Genomic DNA, 22,663 nt, shown 5'->3' with positions numbered 1-22,663 from the left:
CCTTACCGATCGAAAGAGACAGCAAATTTAACATATAAATCTCATCTTCATAAAATATCATCAAATTCACCCTACTCATTGAGAAACTTTCGTTTGGTAATCTGTCAACTTGTTGTGGCAGTCTCTCGCCGACTAGTAATCACAAGTTAATTAATTAATATAATAATAAATAGTGGTTGTCTGGAAGAGATTGCTCTAAAGCGATAAGGCCGCCAGTTTCTCTCCTTTTCATTTAACTATGTTAACTTTTATAATGTAATGTTGACAGCGAACGAAATGTCAAACTCGTAAAAATTAGACATGAGTACAATGTCGGGCGAATTTCCGTGGCACGAGCCGTTTAACCCAATAAATTTGGACCATTACGCGTGTCCACCAACACCGCCATAAACCGTTTACAGCTTTGAAACACATTTTTATTGAAAACAGAAGTCGAATTCATTTCAGTAATTGCCCATTACATAAAATATCATTTGCATAGGAACAGGGGTGTATAATTTTATGGTAACAAAAATCTGTCGATTCTTGGAATTCGTTTTTGGACCTTGGAGTTTACTTTTAATGAATTATATAAATAATATCTAGGAAGTTTTATAACTAATTCTTTAAGAGGTATTTTTAGGGAATGATCACTCAACTCAGTATTTTATATTTGCTTACTATGTTGTTAGTTATGAGATTTAGGAATATAAGTTTAATTTTTTAATGTTTTTATGTAGAATAGTTGGTGTGGGAGTTATTGTGGAATTCTATCGTATTAGTAGTTACTGTTAAGATAGGAAAATGTTGTGAAATAAATAAATAAAATAAATATTTCGACATAGGAAAACATCAAATAGCAAGTAAGTCAAAGCCTAAATAAAAAAAATAAAAAAAACTTAAATTTTTAATGTCTATAGAAAACTCTAAAAACTGAGTTTATTGTGTACTTGTGTCCTTTGTAAAGTGTGTGATGAAAGTTCGTTTATATTCTTTTTGTATATCCAAACATCTATTGCTTAAAAGCAATAAACTTTTAGAACCATTAAATAATAATACCAAAAACATTCAATTCAAACTCAGAAAACGGTATACAATTGAAAAGTCTATACCAACTGTATACCGAAAATGGAAAAACTAAAAGAAAACATAAGTTACGACTTTAATAAATCAATATAACTGGTTTGCGTGTAAATATCGGATAGTATTGGATGAAAAATAAAGCCGAGCAAATCAAAGCTTTTGATGATGGACGAAAACAAATAACGAACGGATGCCAATAAACTAAACGTACCGAAATCAAATATTGCGTTTTTAAATATACCACCGGCAAACGCGGTTCACTTTCAAAAGATATTGCAGTGAGATGTATTTTATTATCTTTCTATTATAACAAAATAAGCATAAAACTAACTAAATTACGTTCGTTTAATGTATATATTTATGTGTTAATATTGAAATTTCTGAGTGTTAAAAATTCCCCGAATCTCTTACCCCGCACACTTTTCAACCATATCATTGGGTTGATTGTGTGAATGTGTGTTCCTCACATAAACACTAAATATTATTCAATTGTTTAAGCTATAATATGGATTAACTCTTACTTACTTCGTGTACTTATGCTCACTGTCTTCCTTGCCGATGAGTAGGGATACCTACAAATTCAAATTTAATGACGTGGAATAAGTGATACTCGTATCTTATGTATTTTACACCATCACACACTCTGTTAAATGAATTGAATATTTTTATTGTTTGTGTCCTTTTGTAAATTTTAGCCCTTTTTATATTGTAGTTAAGTAGTCCATCTCTAGCTATATTTTTAGTGTAATTGTTTGTTTTTATACATATTTAGTGTTAGTTGTAGGATTACGAAATAAATACAACAGCGATTGGAATTAATATTATACAAAAAAAAATTAAGGTCCTACTGAAATAAATTTATTATACAAATTTAAAATAATCGCGACTTACCATCTCTTAATATTGGCCTGCATGTAATAATTTTAATTTTTTGAAAAATTTCCACCTCCATTAAACCTTCCGTTTGCAATTTTCAACACTATTCCCAAGTAGAATTTACATGAAATTTATTTATATTTAAAATTGAAAACTATCTAGTTAAGATTCGCAAAATACTAACATGTTTTTTCCATAGTCCGTGTGTTTTAATTAGTAAGTCAGGACCAGGAGATTTTATATATAGAAACGTTTACTCGCCAATGCTGCCAGTGCCAAATTGTAAACTAAAACTTAATTGAACGGACGTAACAAATTTTAATTATGTTAAAAACAATCTGAAGAGCTTAAAATCATAAACGTATATTATATTGAGCAGAATTTATGCACAGACTCAGCTATATAAAACATATTAAAATAAATAAATAGGAACGATTACACTACTGTAAATATTTCGGCCTAACGGCATATTTAAAAATTAGTAGAATATCATCTGACGTTCCTTGCACGGTAGCAATAGCGATTCTAAAGTTAGAAGTAGATATTCTTCACCCAGTAGCCAAGCAATGAAATATCTGCTTCAATCGTATACTGGTCTGAATTTTTAAGATCGTACTCAATACAAAGATTTAATAGATTGTTAGTGGTAAATTCATATTGTGGTGGTGTACTATTCCTGTAACCTAAATAGAGGATCCTCGACTAGTCTCACAATAGGTTAGCGCGTTCGGAATGACGTCATCGCAGTGATTTGTATGCGCAGATTATAGATGTCGCTACAAGATAAGTTTTATTATGTAAAAAGTAAGAATTAAATTGTCTCGCTCATTTTATAAAGTCGTTTCTTCTATCTTTTCTATATATTAGTTTTGTTTACATTTATTCATAGATTTATCGCATAGCAAAAGGATTCAACTGTTAATGTCTAAACTTGCAACTGAAATATTAGTACGACACAAAATAAACAATTCTCACTCAATCTATTAGAGCAATTTCTGTTTAAATATCTTCTATGTACAGACATTATTAACTATTAAAATTGAGGAGCCGCTGACTATAATACAAAATCAATAACCTAAACTCCAATTAATCGGTTCACGAGGAAGTTTGAACGCTTACTTTGGCTTATTTACAAATCCTAACTCCTATGTAAAGGTAGAGTTTGTTAACGCCATTAATTTATTGAGTTCTTGAAAGGCTCAACCTTTGAAAGAGGTCAACTCAAAGGAGATTCAATAAGAATGGTATATAAAGCACGGTGCAAGCTCAATTACGAATGTTTATATACGATATGTAAACTGGTACTTTAAAAATAATGGCTTAAATAATCATCAACTTATATTGAATGACCCGGACTAGCTCTCTGCTAACTCGTGTTTTTATGCATAAATATAGTAAAATAAAAATGTCAATGATGCTACAACCTTTTCAGGTTACCTCAGACTTCGGGGTCTATTTTAGGGACACCAAATATATTGTTTCACATTGAAAAATACAACTCACATTACACAAATATACGCAAATATGGCTGAACTAATAATTATAACAATGTAAATTAATTGACGTGTGATTTATCTAAAAAATATTTGATCCTAATTATTGGTCTTTTATTAGTAAATTAAAACCATATTCCGTATTTCACATCATAATCAAATTAGAGCGTCATAAAAATATCCTTCAGTAAAATGGATATCGCTGCGATATTACGTTTCTAAATTAATAAAAGGTGAAAATTCTCGGAAGCCTGAAAAAAATATTTATAACGGAAAATGTTTTACACACAATTCTTACATCTATTTTATATTGCTGTTTTGATTATTAGCCTTCACGCCGAGAACTGAGTTTCGATTCGGGCAATTAGGCATTCATACAATTCATTCTGTACATTGAACTCCTTTTAGAGGCAAATAATGATGGGCAAGGTCGAGGGGAAAAGACGCGCTGGTAGAACGAGGAAGTCGGCTCTGCAATATCATAGAATGGACGGGAGTGGCCAGCGTAGAACAGCTGATGCGCTTGGCGAAGAATAATAATAAGTATGACAAGCTGACCGCCAACCTACAGTAGTGGAGAGTCACCACGAGAAGAAGAAGTCGCACATACCGGTCACTTCATAACATACCACATAAGTTTTGACGTGAATATCTTTAACCAAGGAGGCGGATATTCCTTTGACGGTCCAAAGAGAGAATAGATCAAATATTCTCTTGGTAAAAAAGCACCATAACTTTGTTGGCAAAGTGAATTTTTGTCGCAGGGTTCTCGAATTAAAACGGGTCTCCAGCGAGTCGTGTAACCCCTTACTGACTTTATTACAAAACTTTTCTTAAAACCTTCTTTCATTCAATCCGAATATAAAATAAGCGTCTTGGCGGAAAATTAAAATTCTAGTTATTACGACGCCAGTAGAATTTGTAAATAAAATATGCCTAACTTAACTTAATATAATATATAAACTAGCGGATCCGACAGACGTTGTCCTGTCTACACGTCTTTAATTTCAAAATTTCAATTTTTAATAAGCCATTTTGATGAAAATTATTATTCAAATGTTATGACAATATCTAACGATCCAGCACATGGTCACACACGATATAACACAATGATAACAAAACTTTTTTTAAATTTCGGGACAGACTAAAATTAAAATTCGAATATTATTTAAAATTTGACACTGCGATGGTAGCGCCGTCTGTCGGATCCAATGTAAAACATTCCAAATCAACAACAACTAATAAATTGAAAATTAATTAAAAAAACATTGTCCAGCGGACAAAATTGTGAATCTAAACCATTCCCAGATCCCCTTGAACACACACAAAAAATTTCGTCTAAATCGGTCCAGTCGTTTAGGAGGAGTTCAGTCACATACACACGCACACAAGAAATATATATATTAAGATTATGTGTCACGTTGTTTGTCCGCTATGGACTCCTGAACTACTGAGCCGATATCAATCAAATTTGCATACCGTGTGCAGTTTGATCTAACTTAAAAGATAGGATAGCTTACATCTCAATTTATTTGATTGCAAATATTTGTTTATTATATGATACAATTCTAACAGATAGCGCTGTATTAAAAGTACCAACGTTTCACATAAGCTATCTACCTTTCACATGAGTTCTCCTACCGTTTCCCTTGAATAGTATACTACTATATAATATAACAAAAACCTTAGCCATAGCAACGCTTCGCCGAGTATATTTATTTATATTTAATAATAAAAGTATTTCTGACAAACTATTTCGGTTATACTTTCAAATCAACGTTTGTTTAATAATTGTGTTCACAGTAATTGCAAGGTATTAATGAACTGAAATTTTCACATGAAAATACCGCACTCATATTTCGTTACAAAATAACTGAAACACAAAGCGTGGAATTCACAATACCGAGAATTATGTTTTCCACTGGTTCGGCGATGAAACATCAATAGTGTTGTTACGAAAAGCGACGTTGTTTTTTCTAAATTATTGTATTACGTATAAAACATATCATATAAATATACAAGTTTCAGATAAATAATAAAATGTTCTCATAAAGATACTCATAAAGAGGATAGCACCAACTCTGGGATCATCGGTACTACCAGGCGCAAATTTCAATTGGTAATTGTGCACTTCAACCCCATGACTCTACTCCAAAGGAAACAAAATCGTAGTTGGAGGAAAGACTCCCATACTCGAGCTCATAATTATTTTCCGCCTGCTAAAGAAAATCTATTATATTATATAGTTTCGATTAGAAAAAGGGTGCATATTATAAATAAAGCCTCTATAGGCTAAGCTAAGCCGCTAAGGCGTTAACGCGGCTTCGATTCTCAACTGAACAAAAATTGCCAAAATATATTATGACGACTCGACGCAAATATGCAAGCAAGCGAGATCTTTTCTTGGATATGAACTGTATTGTATGTTGGGTGAATAGCACCCATAATTATAGATTTTAATTTGTGTAAGTTTCTAGGAAACCGGCTTAATTTTATGTCTAACCCTACACCGGCATAAATTTAACGTATTACATTTGATATGTTCGCTTTTTAATTAACTGAGTTAAACCTGTATACGAACATGAACCGAGCAAAATGATTCTAAAAATAATAGAACAACACTAACCACAGATTCATGTGTAAAAAGCAATACCTGCATTTCTGATTAATTGGGGATTACAATATCGATTTTGTATTACGTTCGTGAGTACAAAAGTTGCTCACGGGTGTTATACGGTACGCTTTGTTTGAGGTTTTGCCTATGAACAATGCGCGAATTTTTACGCATATTGAATTCAATATTTTCTGTTTTACAAAATATTTTAGTATGTAATTAGTGACTCAGATAATGCTATGATAATCACATTTATTATTTGTTCTCACTTTACTTTAATGACCTGAAAACTGTCGCGTTAATAATAAAAATATGCACCAAGAGATTTTTTCACAATGTCTACTGTAATATATTTTAATTAATCTAATGAACAGTTATAGCCTAAGTACCAAGGAACTATTAACTACTGTCCAAGCAGTTATGTTCACTTAAACGATTAAATTATAATTTTAAACATCTATATTTTTATATGTATGAATCTTCTTACTGGGGTGAAAATAAGGTTAATATTTTTTTCTGGTATTGTGAGTTGGTATTGTAGACTTAAAAAAAAAATATCTTGCCGCGCAACTTAATGAAACCAGCTTCTAGTATTTCCAAACGGAAGTTACTTAGGAGGCTTCAATAAAAGAGCGTACCACAACGTTTAAGGACAGCAACGCACTGCAAACCTCCTGGCGTTGCGGGTGTCCATGGGCACTTAACTTTAACCTGCTCGTGTAACTCCTGCCACATAAAGAAGGATTTTTTTTTGTTCCCCCAAAAACTCGTTAGTTCGTGTAACTGGGTATAAAACCATACTTTCCAATTTACACAGCGAAATAAGATTTCATCAAAAGAAACTAGAGATATTTCGTCTCCCATATTAGATTAAGCACGCAACAAGGGATTCATTTACGAACAATACTCTCCGCTTGATCAGTCACGCGATATAATGTCTATTCTGAACCTATGAGAAATATATTTATAAAAGTATTTGGCTCCAACATTTAAGTAAAGCTTTTACGCAAAATTTTCACGTTTCAACTATGAAAACACTTGTTCAATTTGGGTCAGATGCTTATTGACTTTATCCTAATATTGAGAACACAATGAAAGCTTCTATATGATTTTTTTAACTTGCTAATTATTTGGCGAAATTACATATCCTTACGAAATAGGTATTATTGGTATTTCAACTCCTATAGAGTAATCTCTTGCGTTTCTTTTATGGTGGGTAGGCAGCCAAAAACGCAGATGACACCACACGCCAGTTAAACTATATACTCATCGGCAAAGAAGACAGAGGGTGTAGGCTGAGAGAAAAAGCCGATGTAAAAAACTCTCGGTACTCTTTTAAAAAAGCAAATTATGAAACAACACTAATTTTAAAACAAATATAGCTAATTAATTAGAAGTAGCCTACCCAGCACTAGTCCCAGGCACTTTTATCAACTAGATAATCGTTAACTTTATAGTAAGCCTAAGTACGGGGAATTGTTCCGAGTATTAACATACCTAGTTTTGACCATACATCTACATTGCTGCATATTCTCATTATGTATCCCAATAACAAGTTTCAATTAATAACAGATACAAATATACTCAATAGCAGATATTCTTCGAATAATTCTCAATCCTCGAAATAAACAAAGACAAATAAAACGAGCCTTTACAAATGATATGCGTCTATGTATAAGAAATAAATGGTATATCAGTTTACGCGTATTCCTGTAGGGGATAATTTGTTCCAGTTTCCGGGGAGCAATTTAGATACTGCCCACCGTAATTGCTACACACCACACTGATATTTAATATTAAGTACAAATCTATTTAGAGAATAAAGGACCTAATTATCTTCCCTTTATAAGTTACCTAACAATGTTGACTGTGTGTTAGTATTTTGCTTTGAAAGATGGGGTGTGATTGTATGACGAAATGATGGTGCTCTTCTTTTGATTGTTGTACAAAAATTACATACATAGTTGAACTACTTCTTATTATTTTTTTAATGGAATCCCGCTGTTGGCCTTAAGGGCCTTAGCAGCTCAGCTCGGGCTGTTTTGGGGAGCAAAGCTCGGCCTGAACGGGCGTTTGTCCCGCGACTTACACAAGGGTTTCTCCTGTGAGACTCGAATCTCGGCTTGGGCCCCCTGAAGGGCAGGACGAAAGGTCACTGGAGTAAGCGAAGTACGTAGTAAAGGTCCTCGCCTTCCCCGGTGTAGAAGGTGTTTTACCCTAATCTGATCTTCTAAATTATTGTTTTTAATGTTTCATTATTAGCAAGTAAAGGTCTATGTAAGTTCCTTTGTTTTTGGTTTACACCCTTAAAAAATTATTAAAACCAAAGTGTTTTGGTCTTATATACGCAAATGCACCGTACAATTAATACATTACAATTGAAAAAGGTGCAATTTAATATAAACAATTAGTAATCAGCGCTGTTTCTCTGAAACTCAATTATTATTATTATTCTCCCAAGAATTAAGTTTTTTACAAAGGGATTAAATATGCAACAGCAAGCAAGGATATTGAAAAATGTATCGGAATTGCATCCTAAGGTCTACAAGCTTTTAACATGCCAACATGCATTTGTGTTTCTTATTCAGCAGTTTTTGGTCCAATCACAGACGCGGACGTTTTAACGGACCAACCACAATCAAACGAGACATGTCATCGTCATACTTTCTCACTATCGGTACGTAAGCAATAAGAGAGATCTAGTTGAAAATATTTTTTGTAATTAACACCTAGCGTTAACACGCAATTCGATTAATTATACTGTTTAACTTGCTCCTACAAAGCATTGTAATGGCGACATTATTCCATTAGTACTGCGCGCATGATACAATTTTATATGGTATGATGAAAATGGTCTTGCTTTGTTTTGAGTTAAACGAATTATAATGTTATTATACCATAGCTCAGCTCTGAGGTCATGAGTTCGGATCGTCAGGTTCCCTTCTATGTGTCATATTTCATTAACACTTACTCGTACGGTAAAAGCAAACATCATCATAACTTAAACCCAAGAAACATTGACATCTGTCAGGCAAAAAAGGCTTACAATCACAAGTCTATGAAAAAACGTGTGAGATAAAAACCTTTTTAAAAATTATATCTTTCATCTTATTCTACGTTTGTATCTGTTTGTAGAAAAAACTTTAATGTTGAGCATAGCTAACTTCAGGTTGTCCACTTTTTGCATCGTAAAAATTACTCTCATCATTTATGCCTAAAAAAAGTATAAATTCAAAAACAAATGAGTGTAACGCTTCTGGTTTAATATTATTATTTGTATATCAGAAGTTATAATATTGCTTTACCCGACCTTCATAAACTTCTAAAATTTAAATGTAAAAACACCTCAAAATCTCTTAGTCGAAGATTAAAATCTCTTAAATTTGTATAAAGATACAAAAATAAAAAAAATCAGGCCATATTTATATTATTCCATGCGACGGTCGATGTTAATAACATTATAATTTGCAGCACTATTACGGTCCGCGGCCACCCGCTGTTTCAGATTTATTGTAATCACGAAACTGCTCCAAGAGTATGGGACACAATTTATTATTTAACAAGGCAATGTCTGTGCTTTTGTCTAGAAATTCTTATACAACGCTCGCTTCATACTGACGGTGATTTTCGTGTATTTATCGTTCTGAATAAGAAAATGATATGGATATTTTAAACTTTGTAAGGGCTTTGGCCATTTAATAATCTGTACTGTATGGTAAGAAAACAATTTATTTTCTAAAAATTACCACATAAAACATACACCAATAAGAACGTGTAAATTCCTACACCTTAAAATCTCGGTGCTCATTTCTGCACACCAGGTAAAGATCTGATCATGACCGATCGTAAGCAAAAAATATATAAATATATATATCAAAAAATATAAAAATATAAAGTCACAGCAGCACCATCTCTGGGGTCACCGGTACTATATTATTTATTTAAAGAATAAGAATACACATAACAAAAAACTGTATATAGTCAAATGAAAGTTCGACAAAGTGCACTAGTCCTCTATTAGGATTCCCTGTGTCGTGGGCAGCTTGTCTCTTTCATTGGACATTATTTTAGCCGTTTGATGTAATCAATTCTATATAACAGTAACTATAATTTATCTAATGTTGAACAAAAATACTTTCGGTTTGAGCAGCTCTCAGACTAACTATCATATATATTATATTATATTTTATCTTACTAAACGTACGAGAACAGCCGAAGAAAGTCCTATATATAACTGATACCCTAACCAATGTACATGTTGACAAATTATAGGTGTGTTAATACAAGTGACATCGCTAACGATCTACGTCACGTGATTTAATCACGCCATAATCTGAACCATAACGCGAACAATACCAGCCCGTAATTACACGTCAGGATCGTACGAACGATGTTTTTGGAAAATTATTTTCCACTGGATGGATTTAGTGTTAATTACTTTATTTTCTACATCATCGATGTATCCAATTTTTTGTATAAATACCAAAAGGCTGAAATTTATTGAAATTTTATATGTGTTCAAATGGTACGTTTTTCAATGTCTATAGGGTTGAATACAACGCTGATATAATTATTTTTATTCTATTTTTAAGTCATTTTTCCTCTTGTTATCAGTTTACAAATGAAGTTCATTAGACAGCATAAATACTTTTAATTCCGTTTTGATTTCGTAGTTTATTATAATATATTGAAAATAGTATGTTTCCACAAAGCGTATATAAAATAAAGTTAATAAAATAATTATTTATTACCTCACACAAAAAATATTTTATTTCACAAAATCATAAGAATTGACATTAAAAACAAAATAACATTAAAAATAATAATAAAATTGCTTTGCAAAAAATTGGTATTTCGAGTGGTGTAATTTATCGATATTCCATACAGATCTTGAAAAAATTCTGGGTTTATAGTATTGTATGAACACAATATTACTACAAACCCAGTCACCTATTGAGCTCTATAGTAAATGTTTTGCCATATTAAATAAAATCATATATTTTAGAAATAATTGAAATACATAAAAATATATCTAATAACTAACCTTAAAATTAATAATTAATTAAAAAATATTATTAAAAGGAGTCCCTTTAGGCAAGGTTCCGAAGATACTGGCAGCGTTCCCCCTTTGAATAGCTAGACTAATTCTTTGTGCGAGGTAGCTGCCAGCTCTTCGTTCTCCTGTGAGAACGAAGAGCTGACAGCTACCTATTTTTATGTATTTCAATTATTTCTAAAATATATGGTAAACATAAATGTTACAAAATATTAAGTATAATAATGAATAATGTATATCATTATAATTGTTAAATTAGTAATAAAATCTCTTTTCAGGTTGCAACATCGCGGTTACCGCTGCCTCGGTTCTCCCCGCGTGCTGTGCTGATGTACAGCGCCGCTGTCGGCGGTGAGGGTGTGGCACTGCAACTCAGGGAGGCAACTCCAGCTGAAATTGATGCGAGGCTAGACGAGCGGCTGGCGATCGCCTGCCACGAGCCAGAGCTACTAGCGGACTTGTTACACGCTGCAGTTGATATTGGTAAAATAATAATAATTTATTGCATGAAATTAACTCATAAATGACTTCTGAAAACTTTAAAAAAGTGTTTTAAAAGGTAGGTGGTACCACCAAACACTCTTGACTTAAGTCAAATGTCCTCCAAATGGGGCAGAGGAAATACAGAGTAAAAAACAGCGTGATAGCTCCAGGGCGGCTATCTTAATAAGATATCGGTCAAGAATCTCCAATAATTGCGTGACGTAATAGACTTTATATACCACTTACACGAGCTAGTTAATTCAATGCTTCGATTATGAAATTGAATGGTAGTTACTATTAACTAAGTTACTTAAGAAAACTATAAAATTATGGCAAGTTCAAACTATATATTCAAAACTTAGTTCTATATAAATTGTAAAGTAGACCGTTGAAACAAGATTGGCATTCTGATATCGAGAATTTCGATTTGTTTTATTTGAGCACTGGGGAAAGAATCATGATATTCTACGAGTCCGCCATGTTGGTGTTTTGAAATTCAAATTTCGAACTTTACATTCGAAACTGGCACAGGCCATCGTTCACGTTGCCTGGACGCAGCGACATTTACATCGATTGCCTATAAAGACTGATTGCGTTGCCGCTTTGTATTAAACCCCCTTTTTTAATTTACATAGTCTTCCAACGTTTCTATATTAAAAAAAACTAGCAAATTGTTCTATAAACAACGGCTGCCAAACGTGTTTTGTATCCCAGCAAACAGTAAAGCCAAATACAGACGCGAGCATGGAATATCTGTAGAACCTCTATTATGTCTATTGATTATGGATTGTGTATGGTTCAAACAGCTTAAAGGCTTAGGCGGTAAAAGTATATATACGTGAGTAAAACTGAAAATGTTTACTGGCCAGTTAGAAACATTGTTAATGAAAATTTTTTTGAATTTCAATTTTAGAACCTATGGTTACTAAAATTACATTTGTCAAAAGACAATTGTCTTTTGTTTTTGTGAATTGGCGGCAAATCTACTTTTTATCGATCAATGATTTATTATGACGTTTGTTGTGAGCTAACGTGGGTTAAGATACAGGTAATAACTAGTATAAATATACTTTACTTACACCTAATTACAAATTCTTACAAGGGAATATAATGTGTTTACTAAACTTGAACGTGAACATATAAAATCCTCGACAAAGTTGGAGACTAAGCTTGTTGTTAATAGAACTAAACAACCAACTGAGTGTTTCTTCCTGCAAAAGTCTTGACCTTCGCCGTTGCAAATATCCGTTCCGCACAAAGCATCCAAGTACTTGGAAAGCACTCAGGTTGATAACTGGGAAAGACTTTGAGTATGTACTCTTAGCAGACTAATAATAAACCAATTTTGTAGATGGTTTAATGGTTTTTATTTAGAATTTACGTCACATAATTTGAATTTATATACAATATTTAGTACAGTTTCAATAAAAGCTATATTGCAAAAGGAACGCCCTTCGTATTTCATTTACACGTGCTTTTATAAATAGGACCTAATTTAGTCAAGTTCACCTCGGGTTCAGGTGATGCTTAACACTCTCAAGATTCTCTTTGAGATCGCAGAGTTACGTACTGGTAAAGTAATTTTTGTAAAAACTTTAAGAATGTGAGTACTTGGTACTTACGGCTTTTCTTCTATTTTTCAATCGTTTTAAATAAGAAATTTCTTCTTCAAATTTTTATTTCAATTAAAAAAATAATTTGATGTATGATAAAAATAATTAATACTTTATCGAGTCTTGAGTATCACTGTAATAATTAGAGACGGAATCTCGATTTTTAATGTAAGCGTAGAATTTAACAGTTACTTAAATTCTTCGAACCAAAGCAACATAATAACATAACAGAGTAAAGCTTTCGCTCTACTGCACAATTTTTATAAAATTTTCCGTTCTCCAGGAAACCCTTGGGGAGTTTTATCAATTATTTAAAAATGAGTTATTATAAATTGCAAAATACTTTCATATTACTTTATCGAAAATGATAAATATTTTATTAAAGGTTATGTATGTGATTGGGGGCGACTTTTAGGTTTCAAAAAAACGTTATCGAAGAAACTGTCGTCTTGCCCAACAAAGCGAGAAATTGAGGAAAATAATTACATGTTTTAACGAACTGCTAAGTTTGATGATGTTTCACCGGTACAGAATTATGGTGTTTATTCTGGTGACATAACCAACACAACACACACAGGCACATAAATCGGAGCTTACAAAACTATCTTGTTAACCACGAATCCTACTGTTTATCAGGACTTCGCACATGACTAACTCGTTATCTCTACATTACAAATCGATACATGTTTTATTTATTATGATAAATAAACAAAATAGGTATGCGTAAAATATTAACGATAATTATATGAGAAAACACAACAGTTTCATCGCTCAACGCTGTCTCATCAAGCTTCCAAAAAAACCTTCGAAAGCCTCCGTCCCACTTAAAAATGCTAACTCATGCAAACAAGCTACGAACGCTTAATTGAATTATATCTTCCCTAAACGAACGAATATTTTATCTAATGTCGAAAATTGGAGCGATCGTTATAATTTTCAAGTTATTAATAAATATGGTAATTATTTGATTCGTTCGCGTTATCTGACAGTTTGATCCAATTACGTATCGATTATGATTTTACAAAGCGAAAATATAACAATTTTGATATTAAATATTTATCGAATTTAAATAAATACTTTACCGGATAAAATTCGTTTTATTGTCACGATTTATATTAGGATGAAACTATGCTAAAAGATAGGTAATTTTTTAAATGTATAATCAGAAATAAGCAATTATAATAGGTATTATCATAATAAGATCCAGTATAAATTTATTTTATTTTAAAACAGTTAGTATTAAGACACAGGTTATATTAACGGTTGTTGAATCGAAAAAATATTCAATAGTTGGTTGTTAGGTTTCTCTATAAACTATATATCAAGACAACAATACGCCAAATTATAAAACCAGCCTTATATTTGTGTATGTACATCACGGTTAGATTATTGCACGACTAGGTGGGTATACCGCCGCCCATGAACAATCCCAATGTCAGAGGGCTCGCGAGTGCGCTGTCGGCGCTTTAAGAATTGTAACGCTCTTCTCTTGAAGGACCCTAAGTCGAATTGGTTCGGAAATATTCAGTGGGTATCTAGTTCCACATAGCGGTGGTGCGCGAAAAAAACTAAACTGTCATGAAAAACGCGCAGTTGTGGAACGGCAGACGTCGAGGTGATACGGGTGGAATTTCGTATTCTGCCTGGACGTCCGATGATGAAACTCAGCTGCGAATGAATATAATAAATTTATTCACTACCGAATAACTTATGTGGCGGTCTAGTGGTTTCAACGTGCGATTCTTACCACTGGGGTTGTACGTTCGATCCCCGACTGTGCACCAATGCACTTTATGCATTCAAAATTCGCTCACACGATGAATGAAAAAATTGTGTTTGAAGCTGAAATTCATTCGCCTCAATAATTCGACGATGTGTGTCAAGCACAGGTTGATTTTGCATAATATTTAAAACCATGGAACAAATAATAAAATCTTCGGCCCAGATCTATAATGTCATTTACATAATAAATAACTATATATTTCTATAATTTACTTCCACGTGAATTACATACACTCCGTGTTATAAATCCAAGAGATTCACAACAAGATTAGCAAAAGCGAGCATCATAATTGAACCCGCATAAATTCGCAATAGGCTGTTTCTATTAAATTTTACGACAAACATACCCTCATATAACTTTGTGAATAAAGCTAATATATTGTAGACAGATGTGATCGGAGACGTTACATGATCACTATGTTCGAAACTAATGAACGAATTCTCAGCTACGAATTTCTGGAATTTGATTGGTATTTCAGGACATGTTGATAATTCTCAGAAAAGTTTTCAATTAATGATTTAAAAAAGAGGCGATAGAATCATTGGTATGTGCAATCTATGAATGTTTATTTCTTTTTTTTTCTTTAAGTAGGTGAGGTAATTCGCCTTCTGTTGTTTTTACAATGTTTTCGTATGCTGTGAAAGCGAGTATTTTATGCATAGACATAAAAGACCATTGTGTGTGAACCAAACGCACGATTCAGAGTCATATGACCACTAATCTTACTGCATATATTTTATCCTATTACAGACATATTATTTATTGTTATTTATTTAACTAAGGTAAAAGCCAGTTACATGCTGAATCTTTTTATCGACATAGAACATTTTCCTATCAACGCCAGTTAAATTCAACATAAAAAAGGAAGTAAATATTTACTGCATATCTTATGTAACAAACTTTAAACAGATTAATTAAGTTACGAAGATATCCCAGATACATTTCAACTGGAGTGAAGTTCCCTTTAGTAACTCTGGGAATATTTTACCTGAGACGTGGATAACTTTTGAATACTACTGAAGATCTCAAAACTGCAATGGCGATGAATGGTTAACTAAGTTAAGTTTTAAGTGCTTCATTATGTGGTCAATGAAAGGGATTTCACTTAAATTATTTTTTAAGGAGTTTAAGCGTGAGTAGAGTTAATAATAATATATAAAAAGCAACAAGAATGTCCATAGCTTCATGTAAAATGTATCACATTTATTTGTATGGAATAAATAAAGTCGCACAAGGATGCAAAAAATTATTATTTATACAAATAATAACTACATCAGAAAACATACTTATGTAATTAATTAAACCCTTGTCCGACCTTAGCAAAAGTATTATCTAACACGGTTAGTGCAATCAGGTCATACAATTGAGCCAAAAATATCTTTATACCTAGTAGAAAGGCCTTACGTAATATGAGACTTTTTCATAAAATAATAACTCAGCGAGTGAAAAATCCCGCGCCATAAAATTGCAAATGAAGACGTAATATTGCCTCAGTACCCGAAACTTAGACATTGTGAGCACATTGCCACGAATTTGCAACCGCTATTTACCCAGTGTCATTTAATTAAGCTGAATACACTGGGAGCTGATAAAAGCATTCGTTGGAACAAGCTAGTTGTAATTAATGTTGACTGTCCCTCGATCTCAAATATCACTTGTGTATATGTTAATTACTTAAGTCATATTAAAAACGATTAGTCCGATTGAGGACTCACTGTGCTTATTTTGAACTTTGTAATACAGTTACTAACTTTTAACTGTCTTTAACGAATTAATTGACTAAAATTGGCTTGACATGGAACACATGATTATGTTTTTTAACTACTGAAATTGGTGTTTGTGGTAGAAGTATGAAAAATGAAAATTTCAAAAATTAAATAAAAGTTTTAGGCTAGTCAACCTTATACCTACCGGAGGAGCTTGGTAACAACTGTGGCATGATAATCTTATACATATAGATAAATGTCCTAAACCTGTCGAAGAACAAAACAAGAGAATATTTCTTTACATGTATGGAAATCTGTCAATACTATCTGAAATAATAAAACGTAAGGTCACCATAAAACTATGTTATCTTAGGGTACACATACATTCTTAGTCTTGATCTCTGAAAATTTACGACAACATTCCCAAACATGTCAACATTGTATAAAAAACTTATCAAAGTTATTAAAAAAAATCCTGCCTTTTATTAATTAAGTACCAATTAACGTACACCCTACATACATTTTTACTTTTTAATGTGTATTCAAATTACTTCAGAGAAAGAGTTAATTTAGTGTTATAATTGTAAAACACAAGCAAACGAACGCATAAGACAGTCAAAGATCTCCGAACAGCCACTCAGTCTTACATAATTACCAAAGTAGCCTTGAGGCGGGACTAAGAAAATTGCTCAAATACCATAAATAATTTATAGGGATTTGAAGTAGATCAAGTTTCGAGAGCTTTCGGTACCACGGCCCTCGTTCAATGCCTTTGTCGAAGTAATTATAGTACAATTTAATTTGAAAGCATTCTCAAAACGACTCGTGTTTTGGGGTCGAATTTAAGAATAATTGTTAGATTTTTCTAATAATAATCGAGCGTTTGTTGTTTAATTATTAGTATTTAGTGAAATTTAAATTGAAAACGTACAATTACTGTGTATGTTCACACGAAGAAGTTTTTCCTAATGAATTGATTCATACAAACGAGGGACTTAGCTCGTATATTACAAAAAATACAATCGTTTATTTCTCTCTTGGCTAATTATGGTATACCTGTTTTTAATAGACCTTTGTTTATTGTTAACATCATAATTTCTTGTTATTTTCTATGAAAATTATTAAAAACTTATAAATTTTGATTAACACTTAAATACAGATCATGAAAGTTCTAGAACATTCAGGGTCAAATTCAGAGCCAAGACAGCGCTAAGTATGAATCCCTTGTGTCAGAAACGTATTAGATTTTGACAACCGTGCTAACTCTGACACCTGAAATGGCAAAATAGTATACTCGTATATAATAAATAAATAAATCAGTGGCACTACAACCTCTTTAGGTCTTCCCATTTCTGTATCTGTTTCATGATCAATTTTTAAATCTAATAGGCAAGTAGGTGATCAGCCTAGTGCCTGACACACGTCGTCGTCGTGCCTAAGACATGTCGGTTTCCTCACGATGTTTTCCTTCACCGTTCGAGCAAATGTTAAATGCGCACATAGAAAAACGTCCAATGGTGCACAGCCGGGGATCGAACATTGGTATGAGAGCCGCACGCTGGAGCCACTAGGCCAACACTGCTCCTATTATACGGCCAATACTCGTATAATAGGAGATATAAAATGAGGACATCATATTAGAACTAGGTTTCTGCTCTCATAGCTTCGGGTTAATGTAAGCTTTTAATTCAAGGTGAGCACGATGGTCTTACTGCTTTGCTGGGTGCTACTTCGCCTGAACTTGCTTTGGCTTCTGACGCATCGGACAGCTTGCCGCTACCTGATATCGATAGAGGTAAGAATTTTTTTTTAGATAGAAATAAAAACAAAATACTACGATAATTTTTTTGAACCCTGTGGCTTAGGGTCCTTCAAGAAAAGAGTTATTAATTCTTTAAAGGCGAACCCTCTGGCATTTAGTATCACTTAAGATGTGGTTAGTGCGTTTGCCCTGTTCTATAAAAATGCCTTTTCACTGTAGGAAGTTTATCGAACAATGATTACGTACTAGAATACCCTAAGGAATGACGGCTAGTCAAATAGAGTAGGTACATAGTACAAATGTGTCTAATAAATCTTCATCTGTATACATACATCAAAGACGTAACATAAGTACATAAACTAAAATATATTAATTATGGAAAATATGTATCATGTATCACTTATCACGTCATTAAATTTGTTTCGCATAAACTGTATAATCTGCATTAGATACTATTCGGCATTTCTATAAGATAGACATTAATTTGTTCCTTATTTAAAACTCAAATACTGCACTATGGTTTTTAGAATAGATAATACTATTGTTAACGAAACCACATTTTATAGAAAGTAGGAAGCGAGCACAAAGTTACTTTGAAATGTTGGATACTCCTAACGATTGTCTAATGGCTTTCTACTTGCCTAAATGAGTTTGTGTAACCCACTTTAGAATTTGGATTACTGTTCTAAATTCAGCCAAAATACTAGGCATCTAAGGTATGTCCGACAGATTTGATACTAAATAATACAAGAGTAATTTCTTCAAACAAAATTTAATAATATATATAGATAATATGAATAGAGATTAGTGACTTGCAAATTGTTAATATCAATCACGTAGTATTCTCCATTAATTATGATGCTAGTATCTAGTTAAACTAATATGTATAAAGTGTTTAATCACACCCATATATTTACGAATTGTATTTAAGAAATAAGAGATAGTCACCGCTTATTTCGATTAATTAGTTAGAAAGCATAAATAGAAGTTATTCACTATAAACCAAATGGCAAATAATTAAGACGTAGAAATTTTTACGTCCGAAGCACTGTTGCGGAAATTCAAGTACGTTTGGCGAATCAATGAATTAAAATTCTTATAACTGCTTCTCTCAATCTTTTCATGAGCCTATCAAAATAGAATATAACAAGTCTACAAAGAATATATAGATATTTTGTATACTCCATGTATGTTAATCTATGCTGTTTCATATAATCCATGAAGCTTAAACGCTAAGCTTCTTGTGATAATCCACGTTATACATATAAATTACTTAGTATATAATCAGTGAAAACAGTATTTCGCTACCTTACTTGCCATATTACTTGGAGATAAATGATGAGTTGAGAGAAGAGAAGCACTGGAAAGATGTTACTTAATTTCAAATTTACCATCGCGAAACGTTAAATATCTTAAATTATAATAAATACTTATATGACAAAATCATATATATTTTTATCTGTGGTATATGTAGTGATTATTGATGGCCAATGGGGGCGATAGTGGCTAGACGATTATTGCTGCAATACATTGATTTAGCAAGTATGTACCTCAAAAATCATATAACAAAGTGTACGACGTTCGTAGGTAAATATTTTATTGAAAGTAACTCCTCGTGTATTTGAAATTAATCAATCCTATTAATCTAAACTAGAATAATTATTCAAATCATAGATCAATTAAATTGGCTATAGGGGTGAAGTTTTATTGACGCAAAATAGCTGTTATTCGTAATGGCAACATTAATTCCGTAGACGAATGCGGTATCTGAACATTAGCGAATATCTGCCGAAGCTAATGAAGTGCGATGGCTTTACTGAATGATTAATCATACTGTGCCTTGTTTAAGAATTACATTTCAAATAGAAAGATTTTGAATTATATCTCGCATAATTTATCATCAGTTCAGTAAGTTATTTTCTAATTGTACTTGGTAATTATTCTACAATTAAAAAAGTTGAAATGATCCTATAAAAGGTGTATTTTAAATAAATGAATAAAAGAATTTTTGATACCATTCATATTCGTACTACTACTGTTTACGTAGTAATCATTCAAGTAGTATAGAAATTGAAACGTAATAATAGTAATTTATTTGCAAAATATGGTACAAAAGTGTTATCGAAACTTAGCATATTCTGTCACACATAATGCATGCACGAGATACAATTCTGATCTCGCATTAATCATTAATATGGCGAAAAAACTTCTTAATTTATTTTTCTGTAAACGCCTTCTTTGCTGTATATATAGGGTTCAGACAGGCAGGTCTGTGCCGGAGAACTTTAATGATATCGTGTTTTCTTTAATGAAGAGGATCCTGTGAACTTGAACTCAGTGGGTATGCTTACAGCGGACACTCGTGAAAACCATATGACCACAGCATTGATTTTCAGTGAGCATACATGGATATGAACGTGCAAACATTAAAAAAATAGAAAAATATTGTATTACAAAATATATTGGAGCGGTTCTTAGTTATGCAAAAGGACGAATGTTCATTCAAACTTTTGATGCAGAGGTATTCTACGTTAGCATTTAAAACTTTATAAATTCGTTTTCTGTAGCTAACAGACTCGTAATTAATCTTTACAGACAAGAAGGCGTACCCTTTGAAACGATAATTGAATACTTAACCACAACATCTTTAGTAAAAAAAACACTGGCGCCTCAACATTAACGTCTGGGCCTCAGAATTCTCTACCATTTTTGAAGTGAAAACTTGTTTTGCGGCGTTGTACACTTTTTGGAATATTTATTTTTCATTTATTCATATAGGTAACTTAATGTACACTTATGAACGTCAAAAAGAGTAATATACATCGATTTTTTTTTTAGAGCAAACGGGCAGGAGGCTCAACTGCCCGCTCCCTGCTCATCCGCCCACCGCCGGCTCGCGAGTGCGTTGCCGAATGCTTCTAATTTTACATTTTCTGCCCGTTCTCAGGTTAAAAATGATACTCGCGTCAGGACAGCTGGCGCGGCGTATTTGTAATATAAATTGTCATGTTTGTACGATAGCGCAATAAAAAAATAATGTATTCTACCACATTAATGATAGTACTTTTATTCTGATAATTAAAGCAAAAATTAAAATAAATTCGTCCAAAGCATTCTCAAACCATTCCAAAATATGAAAATACACAACGTTATATACTAGTTTACACTTCTGCCGGCACTTCTTACAACTGCAACCCGTCGGTTTTTTTAATAAGCGAGTATGTGATCAGTCTTTTGACATGACGTCTAATATTTTTCTTCCCAGTACGAGCGAGTGTAATATACGCACATATCAACAATAAGTCGATTTGTGCTCGGGGTTCCAACCAACGAACTCAGTACTGCCGTGTTGATACAAACATCCTTTAAAATAAAACAATGCGGCTTTATTACGTAAATAACAATTAAGATACGGCCCGTCGACTACTGAGGGATATTCTGAAATTATATGTATAGATCACATTGTACATAATATAATTTCTAGATCTCTGATACGCACCGTTTGTAGTATATTTAAATTTCTTAAAGTTTATGAACAATTAACTTGTCTAGTAAATTAATTGTAGGAGAGCTTGAATAATAATATTTCCAAGTACTTAATAAAAAGTGATATATAAGTTTTTTGATACGATAGATGTTTAAAAATTACATAATATTTTAATAGATTTTTAGTTGAACGTCATAAATTAAATTTGTTCATGTACTATATTTAATATTTTTTGTCCTTATCAAACTTGTGTTACTTTGAAATTGCGTAAACCTTTCATAATTTGTGGCTATAACTTGAGTCATTACCACTCATCTGTCTTTTTTCATCACAGGTAAAATACAATTTGTCAGAAAAGGACGAAAGAGTACTTTAAAAGAGTATCCTGTTTTTTTTTATTCAGTAGACAAATCAGTACTGAATATATATAGAATTAAACTCAGCCTCCTGTCTGTTTGCCCCCTGTTCTATAAAAAAAGGCTCCTGAACTTGTTCCTAAAATGGCAGTAGAATCGTAATGGAGCACCGTTCTCCTAGCAAAACCACGAGGTCGTACAACTTTTAACATTATTCATTCCAACTAATGCTCTTGATAAAACTTAAAACTATTACTCAAGTCCGTTCTTATGCCTTTCAAATGTTTGAATGAGTGATTCTCGGAGGTTAAACAGGTTTTACCCGCGTGTTTGCCTGCAATGACGACAATTTTTCCATCATAAATCAATTTA

General features: G+C 32.6%; 1 protein-coding gene across 7 annotated transcripts in view; it reads left to right on the top strand.

Annotated features, from left to right (window-relative positions):
- Nucleotides 1–22,663, top strand: part of LOC110994315 — a 195,111-nt gene that overhangs the window by 109,147 nt on the left and 63,301 nt on the right. For 6 of the 7 annotated variants that reach the window (XM_022260876.2, XM_022260875.2, XM_022260878.2 and 3 more), the window contains 2 exons: nt 11,380–11,584; nt 18,380–18,481. In XM_022260876.2, coding sequence (XP_022116568.2) covers nt 11,380–11,584; nt 18,380–18,481 — 307 coding nt within the window. The remainder of the gene's footprint in view (nt 1–11,379; nt 11,585–18,379; nt 18,482–22,663) is intronic. The other variant, XM_022260877.2, reaches the window with a different exon arrangement.

The sequence above is a fragment of the Pieris rapae genome, chromosome 11 (assembly GCF_905147795.1).
Source record: "Pieris rapae chromosome 11, ilPieRapa1.1, whole genome shotgun sequence".
Taxonomy (NCBI): Eukaryota; Metazoa; Arthropoda; class Insecta; order Lepidoptera; family Pieridae; genus Pieris; species Pieris rapae.
The sequence above is the reverse complement of the archived record's forward strand: the minus strand, read 5'-3'. Positions and strand labels throughout refer to the sequence as shown.